The sequence below is a fragment of the Gouania willdenowi genome, chromosome 14 (assembly GCF_900634775.1).
Source record: "Gouania willdenowi chromosome 14, fGouWil2.1, whole genome shotgun sequence".
NCBI lineage: Eukaryota > Metazoa > Chordata > Actinopteri > Blenniiformes > Gobiesocidae > Gouania > Gouania willdenowi.
In genome coordinates this window covers 10,329,662-10,346,884 of record NC_041057.1, presented here as the reverse complement: position 1 = coordinate 10,346,884, position 17,223 = coordinate 10,329,662, and the positions used below count along the sequence as shown (strand labels likewise).

General features: G+C 41.2%; 1 protein-coding gene across 1 annotated transcript; it reads left to right on the top strand.

Annotated features, from left to right (window-relative positions):
• Positions 1 to 1,070: 1,070 nt before the first annotated feature.
• On the top strand, positions 1,071 to 5,018 carry LOC114476263 (putative fibroblast growth factor 1). Its single transcript, XM_028467666.1, has 4 exons — positions 1,071 to 1,405; positions 3,359 to 3,569; positions 4,330 to 4,433; positions 4,700 to 5,018. Exons 1-4 carry the CDS (start codon positions 1,364 to 1,366, stop codon positions 4,883 to 4,885), a joined length of 543 nt encoding a protein of 180 aa, XP_028323467.1. The 5' UTR covers positions 1,071 to 1,363; the 3' UTR covers positions 4,886 to 5,018.
• Positions 5,019 to 17,223: the final 12,205 nt, after the last annotated feature.

The following is a 17,223-nucleotide window of genomic DNA, read 5'->3' as shown; positions in this document are numbered from 1 at the left end:
GCAAAAAACCGCAAACCCAGGAACTGCCCCGGGCCCGCAGATGCAGCCAGGCCAGCAGAAAGAGTGGGGGCCAGGGAGCCCCAGGCCACCCCCCCACGGCCGAGCAACCCCCCAGATGACCCCAAGATCCCAGGCTGAGAGGCAGCCACCGCCCCCCACACACACATCCGAGGAAGCCCCAAGCAGCCGAGCACCCAGCGCATCCCGCCACCGACCCCAACCCCCAACCCCTAGGCCCCCCGCCAGCATCCCCCCACCCACCCACCCACACCCAAGCACCCAACCCCCGAGGGGAGGGCCCAGAGAGCCCCCCCCGGAGCCAATGCCCACGCCCAGCAGACGGCCAGAGCCGCGCCGAACGGGCAGCCAACGGGCACTCGCCGGCGGGCCCAGAGCCAGCAAGGACCAGACCCCAGGCCAGAAGGACCCGGAACGGAAGCAGCACCAAGAGCAGCGCCCCCAGGGACAGCGACCACTCCCATAGTCGCCGAGGGCACCAAGGGGATGCTGCAAGTTGCCCCGCTGGCCCCCAGGCACACCGACCAGGCACCCCAGAGCGCCCCTCCCTGATGCCGCCCGTGCGCACCCACAGGCATGGTAGGGCACGGCCCGCACCACCCGCCCCGGAAGACCCCCGCCAGGACCGGCCCGGCCAGCCGTTCATGTTTCAGCAAAAAAATATGTAAAAAGAAAAAGAAAGAAAGAAAAAATAAACAGATTACAATTAAATACAATAAAAATAAAATAAAATAAAATGTTATGTGTTTGATCACAAAACTAATGTTCAATAAAAAAATAAAGCATAGGCATTTATAGGCATGCATGTAAATGTTTTTAATAGAAACTTCAATCTAAAGTTTGATCTGTAAATATAGACATCACATAAGTTTGATGATTCTGCACAGATGCAAAAGGTTGTGAACATCCAATCTCAATCTGTAAAGCAGGATTACCAACCACTGCACCTGTTTTAAATGGTATTACAGTTACAACATTTTTCATCATTGCCTCATTGAAATCAGTTTATTTTAAGCTTCATGTTGTTGTTCATGCTGTCTCCAGTATGAATGTCTCAGTGCTGGGACAGACTGGGAGTGCAGCACATTTTAAGGCCCTGGCTGGATCTCTCACAGCCTCTTCACTCATTCTGTCTTCTTCGACTGGACTGTGGTAATCTTAGTCCTCACATTTGCCTGTTAAAATGTGTCCTCTGACGTAGTTTGGGGGGGGGGGATGAGAGGACCTGGGCAGATGGAGCACGAAAGCAGGCTGAGGAGCTCAGTGCAGACACTTCTGTTATTGTGGAGGATACTGTGATACAAGTTTATTCAAGTTCAACATTAGTGGTGTGGAAAAAGGAAGAATGCTGACTCATCAGGGGCAGGGTCACGTGATGTTCTCACAGGTATGTCATATAATTACAGGTTTGCAAAAAGAAAAAAAAAACATTTGTTTTTGTGAGGTGAATGACTCTTAAATGGGAGTTTTCTCTTGTGAACTGAGGTCACACCCATTGTGAATAAGTTTACTGTACTTATGTATCATTACCTGCTTAAAATATATATCAATGAAGGAGTTTTGTTTGTATTTTTACTCCGAAATTGATGTATTGATAAATTGTTAGCACATAATTAAATTTTGAAAAATCGGAATTTTGCTTCACAATTTGTAAATTTTGAATAATGTATATTTCAGCTGTGAATTATGTCCCCCCCCCCCCCCCCCCCACACACACACACACACACACACAACCAAATCATTTTGGTAGAAATTGACAAAGTTTACAAGTAAATTGTAAAAAGTGCATAAAGAAACTAGTAATGTTAAAGGCTCATCTCCACATAAACACTGAGCTTCTCATTACTATAGAAAGGTGTTATCTGTGTTTATCAAAAAGGTATTCATTTACTAAACTTAAAGGTCTGCATTCGATATATTGTTTCAGATTGTAATTCAAAATAATCAGTGTAACTTATTTTGAAAAACCTAATTTAAAAAAGAGAGATTAAATTATATTTTAATATTGTCATAACCAACCATTGACACATTAGCAAAAATCAAAAAAAAGTTCAAAGTTTCAATTTCAGATTCTATTTAGTGATAAAAGGGACATTACACAGTAATTAACCTAAATCTGTACATGTGCAAAATTATAGCAATAGCTAAGTTTCATCTTTAGTCCGCCAGCTGAAAAATACTGCCACATGAAGGACAACAACAATAATAATAAAATAATATATAAGAGTACAAGGAGAGGGTGTTGTTAATGAACACATAGCATGAAATACTCACACTTATATACAAAAGTATATAAACAACCAGTCATAACCACTATGTTGAATGCTAAAAGTGCATCACAATATCAAAAGTGCATGATGGGATTACACATTTCCCTGTTGTTAAAAAGTTTAAATGAGTTAATTGAACAATGCCCTGTTGCACTTTGCATTATGTATTACATACTGTATATGCAAGCATGTCAAATATAAATGCATACATAGAAAAGGTAATTTGGAGCTCAATCATAGCAGCTAGATCAACAAAGACAACTACATCAAAAACATTAGAACACTGAATGACCCCAGAGCCTCTTATCTAGACTGTGGGAGTGTTTTAGGACCTTGTGATTTTTAAAAGTGATAGTTAGTTCGGGGTTCATCCTTCAGTTGTTGTTTTTCCTCTCTGTTAGTTCTATCCAGTGAAACACAAAGGTCATTATCCCATCCGCACAGACTTGGTCAGCATTTGGACTTTTGACATCTTCCCACTTCCTCTTAGTCCAAAAGTCCCAGTAGCAACAAAATAAATACTCATATCATCACATTCAGGGGTCTCTCTGGGACTATAGGGTCTCATTATAGCTTCTCATTTTCAGTCTAACATACAGTAACTGATACTGATCTGTAATGATCACTAAATATATCAAGGCTTTGGACAAAGGGAAACTGTCATGGCCAAGTGCATTGCTGCTTTAGTTGTTTGTGTCACTGACTATAATTGGTGGCTCAATACTGAGCTACAAGGCTGTGTTATGTTGTTGCAACATTCCCAGCAGGAGGTTAAAACATTCCTGCAAATTCTGTTTACTTTGCACCAATTTTGTTTGAAATGTTGCATCATCACCATTTGGAAATGACTTTCCAAATGATAAAATGGAGAGTGATGTTGAATAGGAGAAGGTGGTTGCACTGGCTGACAGCGTTCCATGCTTAAACCTTATCTCAGAGAGAGAGAGGGGGGCATTCGTCCACCTGACCCTATAAAGAGGAGCAAACTTTCCTCCCCTTCCCAGTTGTGCCTCTGTTAACCGTTCAGTTAGATTAACAGTGAATACTCTGGACCTGCTCTGACCTCACAGGCCCATCAAACTGCGTCATCCTCATCCCAAACCCTGTGTGGGATGAATGAGGGGGACATTGCAGTACTGCCCTTTGGACAAGTCTCCATGGACATGTCCAAACATGAGCCGCGCAGGCTGACCAGGCTCTACAGTCAGAATGGAGGATTTCACCTGAGGATTTTACCAGATGGCACCGTGTGTGGTGGGAGGGATGAAAACAACTCCTATGGTGAGGAATACATACAAGATGGGTCACAGTCATCACAGTCAGGGGCCACAATAATGTGATTGTCTGATACTAGGGCCACATTATATAAATTAATGTCAGCATTTGGAATAATGGCCAAACTGAGCATTAATACAGAAAATAACAAATGTTTTTGTGTACTTTTGTAGTCTTATTTGTCCCATTTCATATATCTTGTTTTGTGTGTTTTTGTTGTTATTTTCTGCATTTTTTCATAAATAATGTTTTTTTTTTTTGGAGGTATTTTGTGTATTTCCATTGCAGTTTTGTGTGTTAATTGAGCCATTTTTTTCCATTTTTATTGTCATTTTGTGTATTGTTCTATCATAATGTGCGTTTTTGGAGTCATTTTGTGTGTTTTTGTTGCCAATTTGTGTGTCATTAGAATCATTTTGGGTATTTGTCTTGTGGTTTAGTATCTTTTTGGAGTCTTTTGTCATTTTTGTTGTCGGTTTTGCATGTTTTTCTGTCATTTTGTGTGTTTTTGGATGTACTTCTGGGGGCCGCAAAAAAAAAAAAATAGATTGAGGGCCTCATGTGGTGCATTAGACCTATGTCTGCATTAGAAAGCTAATTCATTTATATGGTTAAAAAAAAAAACGTTTCTCTTTACTTTTCATATAAGCTCTTGTTCTCAAAAACAATTCACTCACTAACAACATATCCTTAAGACATCTAGCTTAACTTCCTTTTTGTGTCACTATTTATTCCTGTACATTCTTCATCCAAGTGTTTATTGCAGACATCCTGAGGATGCAGGCGGTGAGTGCAGGGGTCGTTATCATCATAGGAGAGATTACAGGAAGGTACCTGGCCATGAACAAAAGTGGACACCTGTATGGATCCGTGAGTTCTTGCTGTTTACAGTCCATTGTTCAACTTCTGTGATGAAAATGCAACATGATGTTCAGTATAAGAACCAAACATTCATTTACTCTCTGCAAAAATTAGTTTTTTCAAGATCGATAAACAAATAATGATCAGATACTAAATTAAACAAAACATTTTGAAAATTTTAATTTTTGCACACAAAGGTTTGGCTTTTTTCTAGGTTTTTCTTGTTGTCTTTCAAATCTGACGCTTTTGAAATGCAACCTACTCTTTGCTTTCAGACATCCCTTGACGACGAGTGTTACTTTGTGGAGACGTATGAAGAAAACCACTACAACACGTATTTCTCTCAGTTATACCGCTGGTTTGTTGCCTTGAAGAGGAATGGGAAGCCCAAAGCAGGCCCTGACACCTACCACGGTCAGAAGGCCATCTTCTTCCTGCCGCGGTCTGCAGACAACACATAGACCACAATGGCAGCAGGAAACACTTTTTGTTGAGTGTGTGTGTGACATTGGGATTACCTAAAAAAAGAACATGGCTGTCAATTAAATGTTGAAAAAGCTATTGCTAATAAATATGTCTGCCCCCCCCCCCCTCGCTCTTTTTATATGTCAGTTATTCTATTTAAAGCAAAAATGGAAGTAGAAGACAAGCATTTGATGTTAAAACTGTACATTATTTTTGGTTAAAAAAAAAAATCACCTTTTTTAAAACTAAAAAACAAAACACAAAATGGGTCAGAGAAACCAGACGGGAAATGACGAAAATTAATCTAAAACACACAAAAGGGCAACAAAAATTCACAAAACTACAGAAAAACACATGAAAATACAACACAATTACACAAACAAAAACACACGGAACACAGAAAAAGACTAAATGTTTTGTTCTTTCCTGTATTACTGTTCAGATTGGTCATTATTCTGTACTGTGGCCCCTGACTAAGACATATTTGTGGCCCCCATAGAAGTTGCTCATGTATGACCTAGAGGGGAAATCTTTCAGAATTTTTTTTTTGTTATTACCAAATCACTTTTGCATGAATAATACATACTTACTAATCTTCTGAATTGAAATTTATAGATACTGACAGAACCTATTTTGTTTTTTGTAACACAGATTCAGAATCATTAGTTCATCACACCAAACATTCTTCCAATTGCATGAGTTTTCTTTGCGAGTTTGACGAATACCTCAAAACAATATTCCTCATTACTACTTCCAAGAGTTGCAAAACTGTAAATTTATGTTTGGCCACTAGGGAGCAGCAACGTGCAAGCTTTGGGGTTTTTGTTGAAATAGTTTGACCTTAGGAATCTAAAATCCACTCAATGCTTTTTTCAGAAATAATTCTTGATAAAAGCATTAATCTAAGATATCAGGTATCGATTTTTGACACCTTATTGTAGCTTTGTGCATTTACATTCTTCAGCTAAAAAGTAGAACAAAATACATTTCTTTGCCATTTGAGATGCATCCACTCGTCCATCCACTCCTGAAAAAACGTAAATATTCTCTGTAACTCTTAGAAAATGCTTCCTTCTTGATGTTTATGGAAAATTACATATTTTCCAAGTTCCCAGGCCCATCATGAGACGTTCCGTTGGGACATGCCATGAACACATCACCAGGGCGGCATCCTAATTAGGAGGGCAAGTCGCTGGATTTGGCTCTTCTCAATGCAGGAGGGCAGCAGCTCTACTCCGAGCCCCTCCCGGATGACTGAGCTTCTCACCCTAATTCTAAGGGAAAGTCCAGCCACCCTATGCAGAAAACTCATTTGCACACTTGTTTTTTCAGTCATGACCCAAAGCTCATGACCATAGATGGACCAGTACAGATTCCGCATCACAGCAGACATCACACCAATCCACCTGTCGATCTGCCTCTCCGTGACCCTGAGGTAATTTAACTCAGGCCACCAAACTGAACCCCTTCGACGCTGTGGCTGTGCCTAGCCATTATGTCCAGAAAAGTTATGAACAGAATCAGCGACAGTCTAACACTCACTGAAAACAAGTTTGACTTACTGATGGCTAGGACGAGCAAGCTCTGACTCCAGTCGCACAGGAAGCAATGGCCCGTATCCGGGGGTGTGATACTTCATACTCCAAAGAACCCTGCTGAGGGTCTAGAGCTGGTCCACAGTTCCCTGACCAGAACAAAAACCGCATTGCTCCTCCTGGATCCAAGGTTCTACTATCCGGTGGCCCCTTCTCTCCAGTACTCCTGAATAGACCGTACCAGGGAGGCTGAGGAGTGTAATCCCTCTAATGCGCAATGTTGCAGAGTCATATCAACCATGACAAACCCTCAACATCCAAGGCCTTGAGGAACTCTGTGTGGATCTCATCTACCCCGGGCCCTGCCACTCAGCAGCTTTTTACCACATTGGCAACCTCAGCCCCAGAGACAGGAGAGTCTACTCTGGGGTCTCCAGACCATGCTTCCTCATCAGAAGGCGTGATCTTCCAATGATTCACAATGTTCTGAGTCGAGGTCAGCAGTGCACCATCTTAACCATACACAGTGTTGATAGTGCACAGCTTTACTCTCCTGAGAGCCAGGACGGTGGTCCAGAACCTCTTTGAAACCATCCGGAAGTCGGTCTCCATGGCCTCACCAAACTCCTCCCCATGTTCCGGTTTTTGCCTCGGCGACCAGCATGGCTGTGCCCTGCTTGTCCGTCGGTACCTGTCTGTGCTGCCTCTGGAGTCCCACAGGCCAAGAATGCCTGATAGGATTCCTTCTTCAGTTTGACGGCATCCCTTACCACCGGTGTCTACCAACGGGTTCGGTTGTTGCCGCCACGAAAGGTACAGACTACCAGTTGCCTCAACAACAGAGGCATGGAACATGGTCCACTCATACTCAAAGACCCCCATCCACCCTGACACGTGGCCAACGCTCTCCTGGAGCTCCTTTTAACTGCGACTCTGCCAGACATTCCCAACAGACCCTCACAATACGTTTGGGTCTGCCAGGTCTGACCAGCATCTTTGCTCGCCATCGGAGCCAACTCACTACCATTCTGACAACAGAGCTCACTATATCATTTGTGGCCTCAAACCCCTCCCCACGTTAAGTTGGCAGTGATTGGAGGAAAACGCTGAAAAGATGTAAGAATAAAAAAAGCAGGGTAAAAATATTTATTGTACCCTATTTCTATATCATACTACAATAGCTACAATACAGTTTTTTTTAACACACCACACACACAAACGCATACACACATGCATGCACTCATGCAGATGCATCAAAGTTGGCCTGCAGGGCTGTGCAGGGCAGGAAGGGAATCATTCACTGTAAACTGAACAAGGGCCGGCTTCCTCTGGGAGTCCCCTAGCTAGACAGCAGCCAAAATCTCTGCAACACAAACCTCTAGCAGCAGCAGACCACACAATTACTGACATCAACCGATCAGCATGTGCATATTCTATAAGTGGGACAAATTATTTTATGTGCTACTCTCAGTTGTATGCTTATCTGTTGTGAGACAGTCATACTAACCACAAACCCTAATGGCAACAGTATCATGAGCAGGTAAACAACAATAAATTCCATGTCATGAAATTGTGACAAAAACTTTTTTGTTATAAGAAAAGCACAGTATTTGAACCTTTGTGCTCTTGTTTACCCATCTCTAAATGATAGTAGGAACATTTTACTATATGTCCTTTTTTTTTTTTGCACAAGATGAAGACACCTGCACACAAAAACATAAACAGACTTGTTTCCCAATCCGTGGCTTCCCAGAGTGACAAAAGAGTAGGAAGACAGAAAGCCAGATAAAAAGCTCTGGTTGCAGTAAGCATGAGGGTGCATTTTGACCACCCAGAGAATTACCCGGGTGCTTGTGGTTTGTCTTTCAGCAACTGTTTTCCTCATAGATGATTTGTGCTGGATGGACACATTCTGAAGGGCTCCAACCACGCGGTCTACTTTAGAGGAAAGAGGGAAACTAACACAGGAGAAGAGAGACAGGACAAGAAGAACAGAGAGTGTACAGCAGATTTGTATGTACTAATTTACACTTTTTGTCTTAAATCCATTGATTTTATGATTTTATTGTATTCATTATTTGGACTACCTACTCTGGGAACAGTGTTCAAACTATCCTGCCTGAGGAGATGGAGGTTAAGGACCTTGCCGGAGCCCCCTTCCTCCCTTCCATAAGCTCAGCTGTAATCATCACGTAGCTGAATTACTCACAAAAGCAACAGATGTGACATAAAAAAAAATGAACAACCCCTAAACAATTGTAGCAATTACTCATTGGCGTATGTCCTCATCTATCCACAATCAGCAACAGCTACATTGTCTCAGCATTGGCTGAACTTAGCCCATTTTTCATTTCCTGACATTGGTGATGAGCACATCAAGATGACAAGAGAACGTACAGGGATTTTCTCACTAAGGTAGATTTCACCACCAGGAACTCAATCTAAATGTGCGGAAAACAGCTGATCATGTTAACACCTTGATTTGGCTTGCTTTGCAGTCACAACACGCTTTTGGAAAAAGTGTGAAAAGAGTCTTCTTCTTTGATCAGTTCCAGACTCCAGCTGCGTGTTCACACAGGGCCAAATGTAGCAGACCTTCTTCTGGGAAACAAATTGTCATGTGGTTAAAGCGAGCCAGCATTGGCTGGTGTGATGAGGCCTAAATCTGCTTTCACACCAGGATAGTCTGGGACTTGATTCAAATGGGCAGGGGACAAGCTGATAACTACAGATAACACCTTCATTTGGCTTGGTTAGCATTCACAATGCCCTTTTGGAATTGCTCCAAACTGCCAGGGAAATCTGATGCAGTTACATAAGCTGCGTGTTAGAGGTGCTGATACTCAAATGGAGCATTTCTAAAGGACAAAAACAACACATAATCACAAGATGAAGCCTGGCTCATTGCTCTACAATATACATCAATATACATTTACAGTGCTTGTGCCTCGTTGTTGCTCCAGTGTTTTCCATGCATCATTTAAACTCCCTACGTTATTGATTCCTTTTCTTATGTTGTTCTGAGCCTTGGAGCGTTTGTGTTCTGATTGCCGTTGAATTGCTATAGAATGACCAACGTTTGCATCCGGACTTGAGTTGGCTTCTGATCAGCCCTAGAATCTAATTGCGTGTTCACACCTGGTCAAACAAGCCAGACCTTCTGAGGAAATGAAAACTTGGCTAAAGTGGGTCGGTGTGGACCCACCCTTAGGCAATAACAGGGTAAGGCCTGGTATCAGTCCCTTTTTACCCTGGAAGGACCTTTGGTTAAATGAGAGGGTTGGTTTTTAGCAACTACAGAACTCCAACCAGTAAATGGCATTAGAATGGCCTGGGATGATAATGAGGATGCAGGCTTTACATTTTAAATTTGTCCATTTTTAAAATGAAAAAGAAAAAACAAAATTCACAAGATCTTCCACGTAATACGGGAGAACGGCCACTCATTGTCATTAGTGCAAAATCCCACGTGAACTCACACATACACAGGCTAATCATCTGGACCGGAAAAGATCCTGTCTGTTCTTTTTGTAGCTGTGATGTCTCACACACTCAAACACACAAATACAACTCACATGCAGACCAACTGCTGCGATGACGCCTGCGGTGGTCAAAAATATCCTGAATGGAATAGTTTGCAGCAAAGCCATTTCGGGAATTCTCACTGATGACACTTCACAGTTCACATGTTATTCTTAAACCAGAGATAATTTTTTTGAAAACAAAGACGCTAATAGAACAGAGAGTCATGAAATCATCAGGGACAGGAAATGAGTTTCCGTGAGATTTTGAGGACACAAAGGTTTTTGTTGTCTTGACATTGACTCCTGTATAATGCAAAAACCAGTGTGTGGTTGCCTCTACTGGAAAACACTGGATACCAATGCTTTTCTTCACATTGAGTTGATATCCAGGTAAACACAAATTCACCTGTTTTTTATCGGTATTACTACGTCAGTCTTACTGAAACATCAAACTGGGTTTGTAATTTACAAGCACATATAGAAAATATTTACAGCAGCGTGGATACTGTGGTATCAATCAATGTGTGAAATGTTACACACGGAGGTTTGTAAAGTATCAAAAAGCAGAAATGTAAAGAAAAAAAGAATATTAACCAATGTTATTTCTGGTTATCCAAAATTCATTCAAACATATTCAAATCCTGCTTACATAGATATGGGTCCCTTGGTGGTCTGACCAGGATTAACATTGACAGGTAGCCAGACCATTGCAGGGCTAACAGAAAAAGAGTCAATTGCAGACAAACATCTCTTACAGTCAATTTTGTGACCAAAATGTATTTTTACTGTCGTGAGAGAGATTTTGTTTTCTTCTTCTGAGTTCCCATTCATTAAAGCTTAGCTTGCATACAAGAAACAATATTAAAAAAAAAAACAAAAAAAAAAAAACATCAATTTGTGGATTTCCTTGAGGAACATTATGAAAAAAAAATGTACCGGTATATGACGTTGAACAATTTCTACTAGCAATAATAACGCATTGGGTAATTCTTTGTTCACTAATCTCATTTCTGGGAAGGTCCAACTTTAACCTCTAATCTCTTCCTTTTCCCTTTCCTCATCCTGACATTCAGAACAAGAAGATAAAAGAAAAAGTAGACAGAACAAACAGCCAAGACTTATTTATAGGAAATATCACATATTCCATGATTCCCAGTTATCTCAGAGTGTTTTCTTGTGGCTGCCACTGTGTCATTGCAGGATGTTGTGGCTTCCGCTCTCCTTTTTTTCAGTCTTAGTAACTCCCCATTTTATCCTGCTGCCACTTCCTTTCTTTTCTGTTTTAGGCAACATCCTTTCAGTGTGTTCCCAGACCAGAGGAGTAGCTATAATTGTCCACTTGTTCTCCAAAAGGAATGTGGCAAACACGCCTCTTGAAGAGGCTGCTCGTCTGCTGACATCAGAGGGTGAGGAGGTGGTGAAGAGGAGGAGAAGAAGATTGGGATGGATGAAGAGGGAAGAACAGTTACCAGAAAAGGGAGGAGATTGTTGATCTAAAAGAGCAGCATGAATGAAAAAGACGTCATGATGTTTTATTAAAATACTTGGAAATCAAACCCTTTTTGACCCTGGAAGGTTGATGATAAAAACCATTTTTTTTTTTGTTTACCTTTACATACAAGCTACTAACCAATTTGCTGAAAGTTGCCTCAATGACTAATTTAAAGAATCACTCTAATCATGCAAGTTAATGGATGCACTTTTATGTTAATTTACATAAACTCTCTCCTCGTTTCCTATGAAAAGTGATGACTGTTCAAAGTGCTTTTATGAGGTTCAGATGGACTGCTGTGCCAGCATGGAACTGCTTGATTTATAAGGAAAATGCTTCAGGCACACGCCTAACATTGCTTTACTATTTCATGATGCAGTACAAGCTTACCTGCCTTAGGCTTCATGCACATGCAGGCTTTAGATGTGCAGCAGGAGGAATAGAAATAAGTCTGATTTTACAGTCCTCAAGACAGATGTCTTGTTGAGCAGCGTTACCCAGTTTTTACAAATATGCTGTACTCCTGCACCCTGTAAACTAATCTCCTTATATCTTCCTTTAAAGTTTAGGTCTTAACTTACCGGTAGTTACAGGTCATGGGTATAAATTGCAAGCATTAACAATTGTAACCCAATTTTGAATGACAATGTCAAAAACTCTGTCAACGGAACATTTATTGTGTCTATATTTAGGTTCCAAGGAGGTGATAAGTAGTCCTTTCCTTTCCTTTGTTTTTTTTTTATTTTGAAACAGCATGCATGCTGTATGCATATTTTCCTCTTTCACGCTCACTCATTGTAATGGCACAAGGCACACAGTGTACAGTTACTCATATTGCCAGGAAGCGGAGGTATGACATCAGCTTATCATCGCCTGTGGGCCCATGGGAAGACCAGAAGAGGAAGAAGACAGACTGTGAGAGAGGTGGTGGTGGTGGTGGTGGTGGTGGTGGGGGAAGCACAGAGTAGTCAATGCAGACATGGCAGGAGAGATAAGAAGGATCAGGCAGATGGGCCAAAATGAGGTAATAGGTGCAATTTTTATTTTCCATGTCCCAGTGTGTACAAATTGGATTTTATTACCCAAACATGACAAAGTGTCACTCAATCATTCAAAAACAGTATTTGAATTCAACCAGTAACAAGATATTTCGAGTAGAATTGTATTTATTTTTTTAAATGGATAATTTGTAACAGTTTGAAACACATTGTGTGTCTTAAAAGTGATTTAATGGACTGATTTTTAGAAGCAGACATCCCAAGCTCTCAAATTCTGTACAATATCTAAAAAATAATGTTCATACTGCGTTTGTGCAAGTCGCAAGTAACATGCCGTCAGGGTTGGCAAGGTAGGCAGTGTCTACCCAAGGGTGAATTGATATTTTGATTATTTGTTTTAATTCTAATTATGAATTATTTATATATAGCCTACAGTACCTCTAAGTTTGATAGTGTCCGCATTTTGTGCGTTTCATAGCCCAAATTACTAAACAGCGCTATTTCCTGGAATGGCTGCCATCTCACTCCGCTGGAGGAGGCCTCGCCCCCTCCCAAAAACACACGACTGCTCTGCCTCTGTTTCCAATAGCGTGTTTTTATGTGTTTGCGCATGCACAGTCAGTTCCCCAAGATGACAACCATTTACATCCAAAGGCAGCTCTCTACACTGCCTTTGGACGTAACCACGCTATGCTAAATGCTATACGTAAGTTCACAGTAAATTAGTGAATTGATCCCATGTGACCGCTGCTGCTACATTCTCTAGCTAGTGGGCGGGATAACACTACAGGCGGGATGACAGCGCTAGAGACGATAGAGAAACTTTTTTTGAGGAAAACAACAGCTTTTAAAAGATGGGAGACCAACACCTGAGCTACCAGACCTTCAGCAAAGGTAAGGTCAGAACATTGTTGGTACTTTCCACAGTGAATGGTACAAAAAGAAGGATTGGCTTTGTGGATGCACCTCACTGAGGCTGTTCAGAGTTGTTGTTGTTGTGATTTTCTCCGTGTTTCTGTGTTTCCAACACAAACAATGGATGTGCTGCCGTGTCATGAGATATATCTATAGCTGTCTATGTATAAAAGTGTCCTTGGGCAAGACACTGAACCCTAAGTTGCTCCCAGTGGTTGACAAGCACCTTGCATGGCAGCTCTGTCCCATTGGTGTGTGAATGTGAAAATGGGTGCACTTTAGGACTACTTCAGTGTAGGTGATAAAGCACTATATAAATCAAGTCTATTTAACATTTACCATATTTCTCGCAGTTTAAAGAAAAACTGTTGCTACGTATAAGAGTGTTGCATTGCATTTCAGTACTTTTTCTGAAGCAAACTATTTGTTGTGTCATTGTGAGTGGGTGATACCTTTACTTTTACCATTTTACAAAGAATTATTTGCTGCGTGATGCACCGTTGTGCCTACAATATTCTCTCTGCATGAATAATGTCAATACTTCAGCTGTATGACTGATTACAAGTCTAAAAATATCACTGATTAACGTCATTTAAGTGGACGTAGTCATAAAAGCACAAGTGCAGTGCAGTGCAAAAAAATAAAATAAATTAAAAAATCATCACCTAAAGTCAATTGTGTGTGAGTGAGTGTGTTGAATCCGGCACAGTTGAAGGAAATAACAGTTTCAGCACTGAGTCACTGCAGCTTTCTCTCAGTGGGAAAGAGCTGAAGCTCAGGCTACTCTTTGATATCACTGACATTTAAGAAAAGTGATGCTGGAAAAAGCTGTCAGCTGTTCACTTGGACCATCTGTTTATCCATTTGATTACAGTCTATGTTTGATTATTCTAAAAAGGAGAAGCAAGCCTCCTACTCATTGTCATTATTCACCACATTCTCATCCTCATCCCCATCTACATACTTTATCATTTTCATTTTTGGTTCACATACAACTATCACAAAAGAGCCTTTGTAAACCTGTGAAAATAAAGTAATCTTCTATAAACAATGTCTGTGTGATTCCACTCCAACAGTAGTGTACCATTGCCTTTTTTTCCATGTGTAAAGAGCAGATCTGTGTCACGATCTGATCTGCACCGCGGCTGCACTCAGGCATCCCTAGGTAGCATTGGTCTAAAAATAGCTCTCCTTCTATTTATAGAGTGGCTTGATGGATAGCTGTAGCCGTCCTCAATGTCACCAAAGAACAGCATTATAACCACGGCTCCTGTGCTGCTGTCATAATGCTTTATCCTGCATGACCTACACAGCACAAAGGGGGAATGTTCTGATAATTCTCCTTCACATACATCACTCTACCTATTTTATACTTTTGGCATTGGTTTTCATTGGTTTTGATATATAGACAGTACATATAGTCAGTGAAATATTGTATGAAAAAGATGCAGATAGGGTGTTTTGTCACACTGACTGAAAACTGCAGCTTTACACTAAAGGAATTGCCCTTTTTTTCCAAATGTATTTGTCTATTTTACTAAAATTAGCTCTGTTTCCTTGGAAACACTTGAGGATCATACCAAATTTCCCATCTTTGGGAAATTTACTTTCATTCAGTTAAGATTTAACAAATATAATGACGTTGTTTTTTACCTTTTTGTTTGCGATTCATTTATTCATGTTAAAGCACTATTTATCACACACAGTCCTTCCTATGCCTCTCAACATTCATTTGTGATATTACAGAGTCAGATGCACTCCAGAGGGGGCATGCGGAAAGGAGATCCATTCATTTAGCTTCTGCCAGCCGCATTTGTTTGCAGCTGGGCGGCTGAATGAGAGTGATCAGCCAACCATAACAATCCATAATGGCTTTTCTGCCTCATCCACAAGTCTAGAAGCGTGCCTCCGGTTGGGGCTATCCCCATGTGCTTCCACACGCCCTCAGTCTCCCTGCCTCAAACCGCCACAACAGGGTTCCCGTTTGTACCATTCTTGATGTCCATGTGTGTGTATCTGCATGCGAGTGTGTACATACGGATGAAAGGGTTGGAAGGGAATTCAGAATTGAGGCTGTGACTGTGACAGCGGAAGACCACATTGAAAAGGAGTGGAGTCAGCCAGTGCACCCGGGGGCCCCTGAGACAGTCTGATCACGCAACAACACGGGCACCAAGCCCAGGGATTGGACCAGAGCTGGATCAGAAAGGAGATGTTGGCAGGAGATTTTCTTCCTGCCTTATCGATGGATGCATGAGTGTGTAGTGCAACTAAACTCTCTTTGTTCAAGCTAAATTTTGTATAACATTAATCAGGCATTTCTGCTGGGGAAGGTTTAAGTGCTTTCATAACAGCCCTGGACAGGAAGAAAGTCAGTACAAATAAATGATACATTAAGCCTGAACAAAGGGGCAAGGCCGTTTTGGATTTTGGTTTAAAAAACAGGATGTGTTGATAGTGTACCTCATAAATCCAGAAGGAGGTTCAATTGATCCAGAACCAACGCATACATGTTTTATGAGGTGAAAAACCATGAATGTAATAATTTACAAAATACGACAGAGTTGGAAACAATGTGGTAGAAATTAAACAGATGTTGAGTCTCTCCATCTGTAACTGCCAATAGCACTCAAACGTTCAATCAACAGACCAAACCTAAGGACCACCAGCAGTAATGAAGATCTTCTTTTGCCAATTTTTGTTGATCGCTCACCAAGGAGTAGCATTTCTGTCAACGGCAAAAAGTCCAGGAAGTATTTGCATGAATGGTTAAGCCAGGAGTTTAAAGCTTTAAATAAAACAACAAGGAGATGATACGAAGTAGGAGGGAAAGGTGAGTAGAGGATGACAATAAGAGAGGGAAATCAAGTAGCCATCCAGTGATCATTTTACAGGCAGAAAGGAAGTATTCCTGGTGAGGGGAAGGAGCCAGACAAATGACTGACTGAGAGCTAAGTGGGTGGCAACTGAACATCAGCCCAACAGGTAGACAACAGCTGTAACAGGGATGGACTGGGGCTCTATGAAAGGCAGGCAAGGCAGAAGAGATGAAGAGCTCCGTGTGCATTAAATAAAGGCAACCAGGATTAATTGCTTCTCAGTTGCAGGATCCACTGGGGCACTAATGAACAGCAGTGGATCCTGGTTGCCTGTATTTACAAGCACAAAGCTCTTCTTCTCTTCTTCATGGCATAGACGAAACAGCAGAGTGGGACCTGTCGCCCCCTGTGGTCACGGATTTGTTCGGGTCAGGGATTGTGTTTGTTTACATCGACTCTTTTAATTTTGACTGATTTTTAGAGCCACCCAAAGCAGCACAAGTTGTCATTTTGACTGAAAAAGCTGCTGAATGATTTCACTCCTATAGAAGTCAATGGACTGAAATGGGCGAAACACGTCATCAATGACGTAATTTCAACATGACGGCGCACAGGGTAAAGTAGTCCTAGTTTTAAAAGTTAATAAAAGAATATGGTGCAAAATAATGCATTTTGTTAGGCATAGATCTTCTAATAAGGTTTTAGGCCACATTTGAAAAAACAGTGGACTTTAAAGTATATTCTAAGGCTAACACTTTAAAAGTGGAACAGTGTGCTCTGACCTCTTTGTTCTGGTAAAGACTCGAGCTGCAGCGTTCTGAACCAGCTGTAGCTGTTTGATGCTATTTTGGGGGATTTCTGTCAGAAGACCATTACAATAGTCCAGTCTACTAGAGATAAAAGCATGGATCAGCTTCTCCTGATCTTTCTGAGTCATTAATCTATGGATCTGGAGATGTTCTTAAGACGGTAAAATGCTGTTTTTGTTATCAATTTAATTTGACTGTTGAATGTTAGATCTGAGTCATTCAGAAGACCAAGATTTTTGACT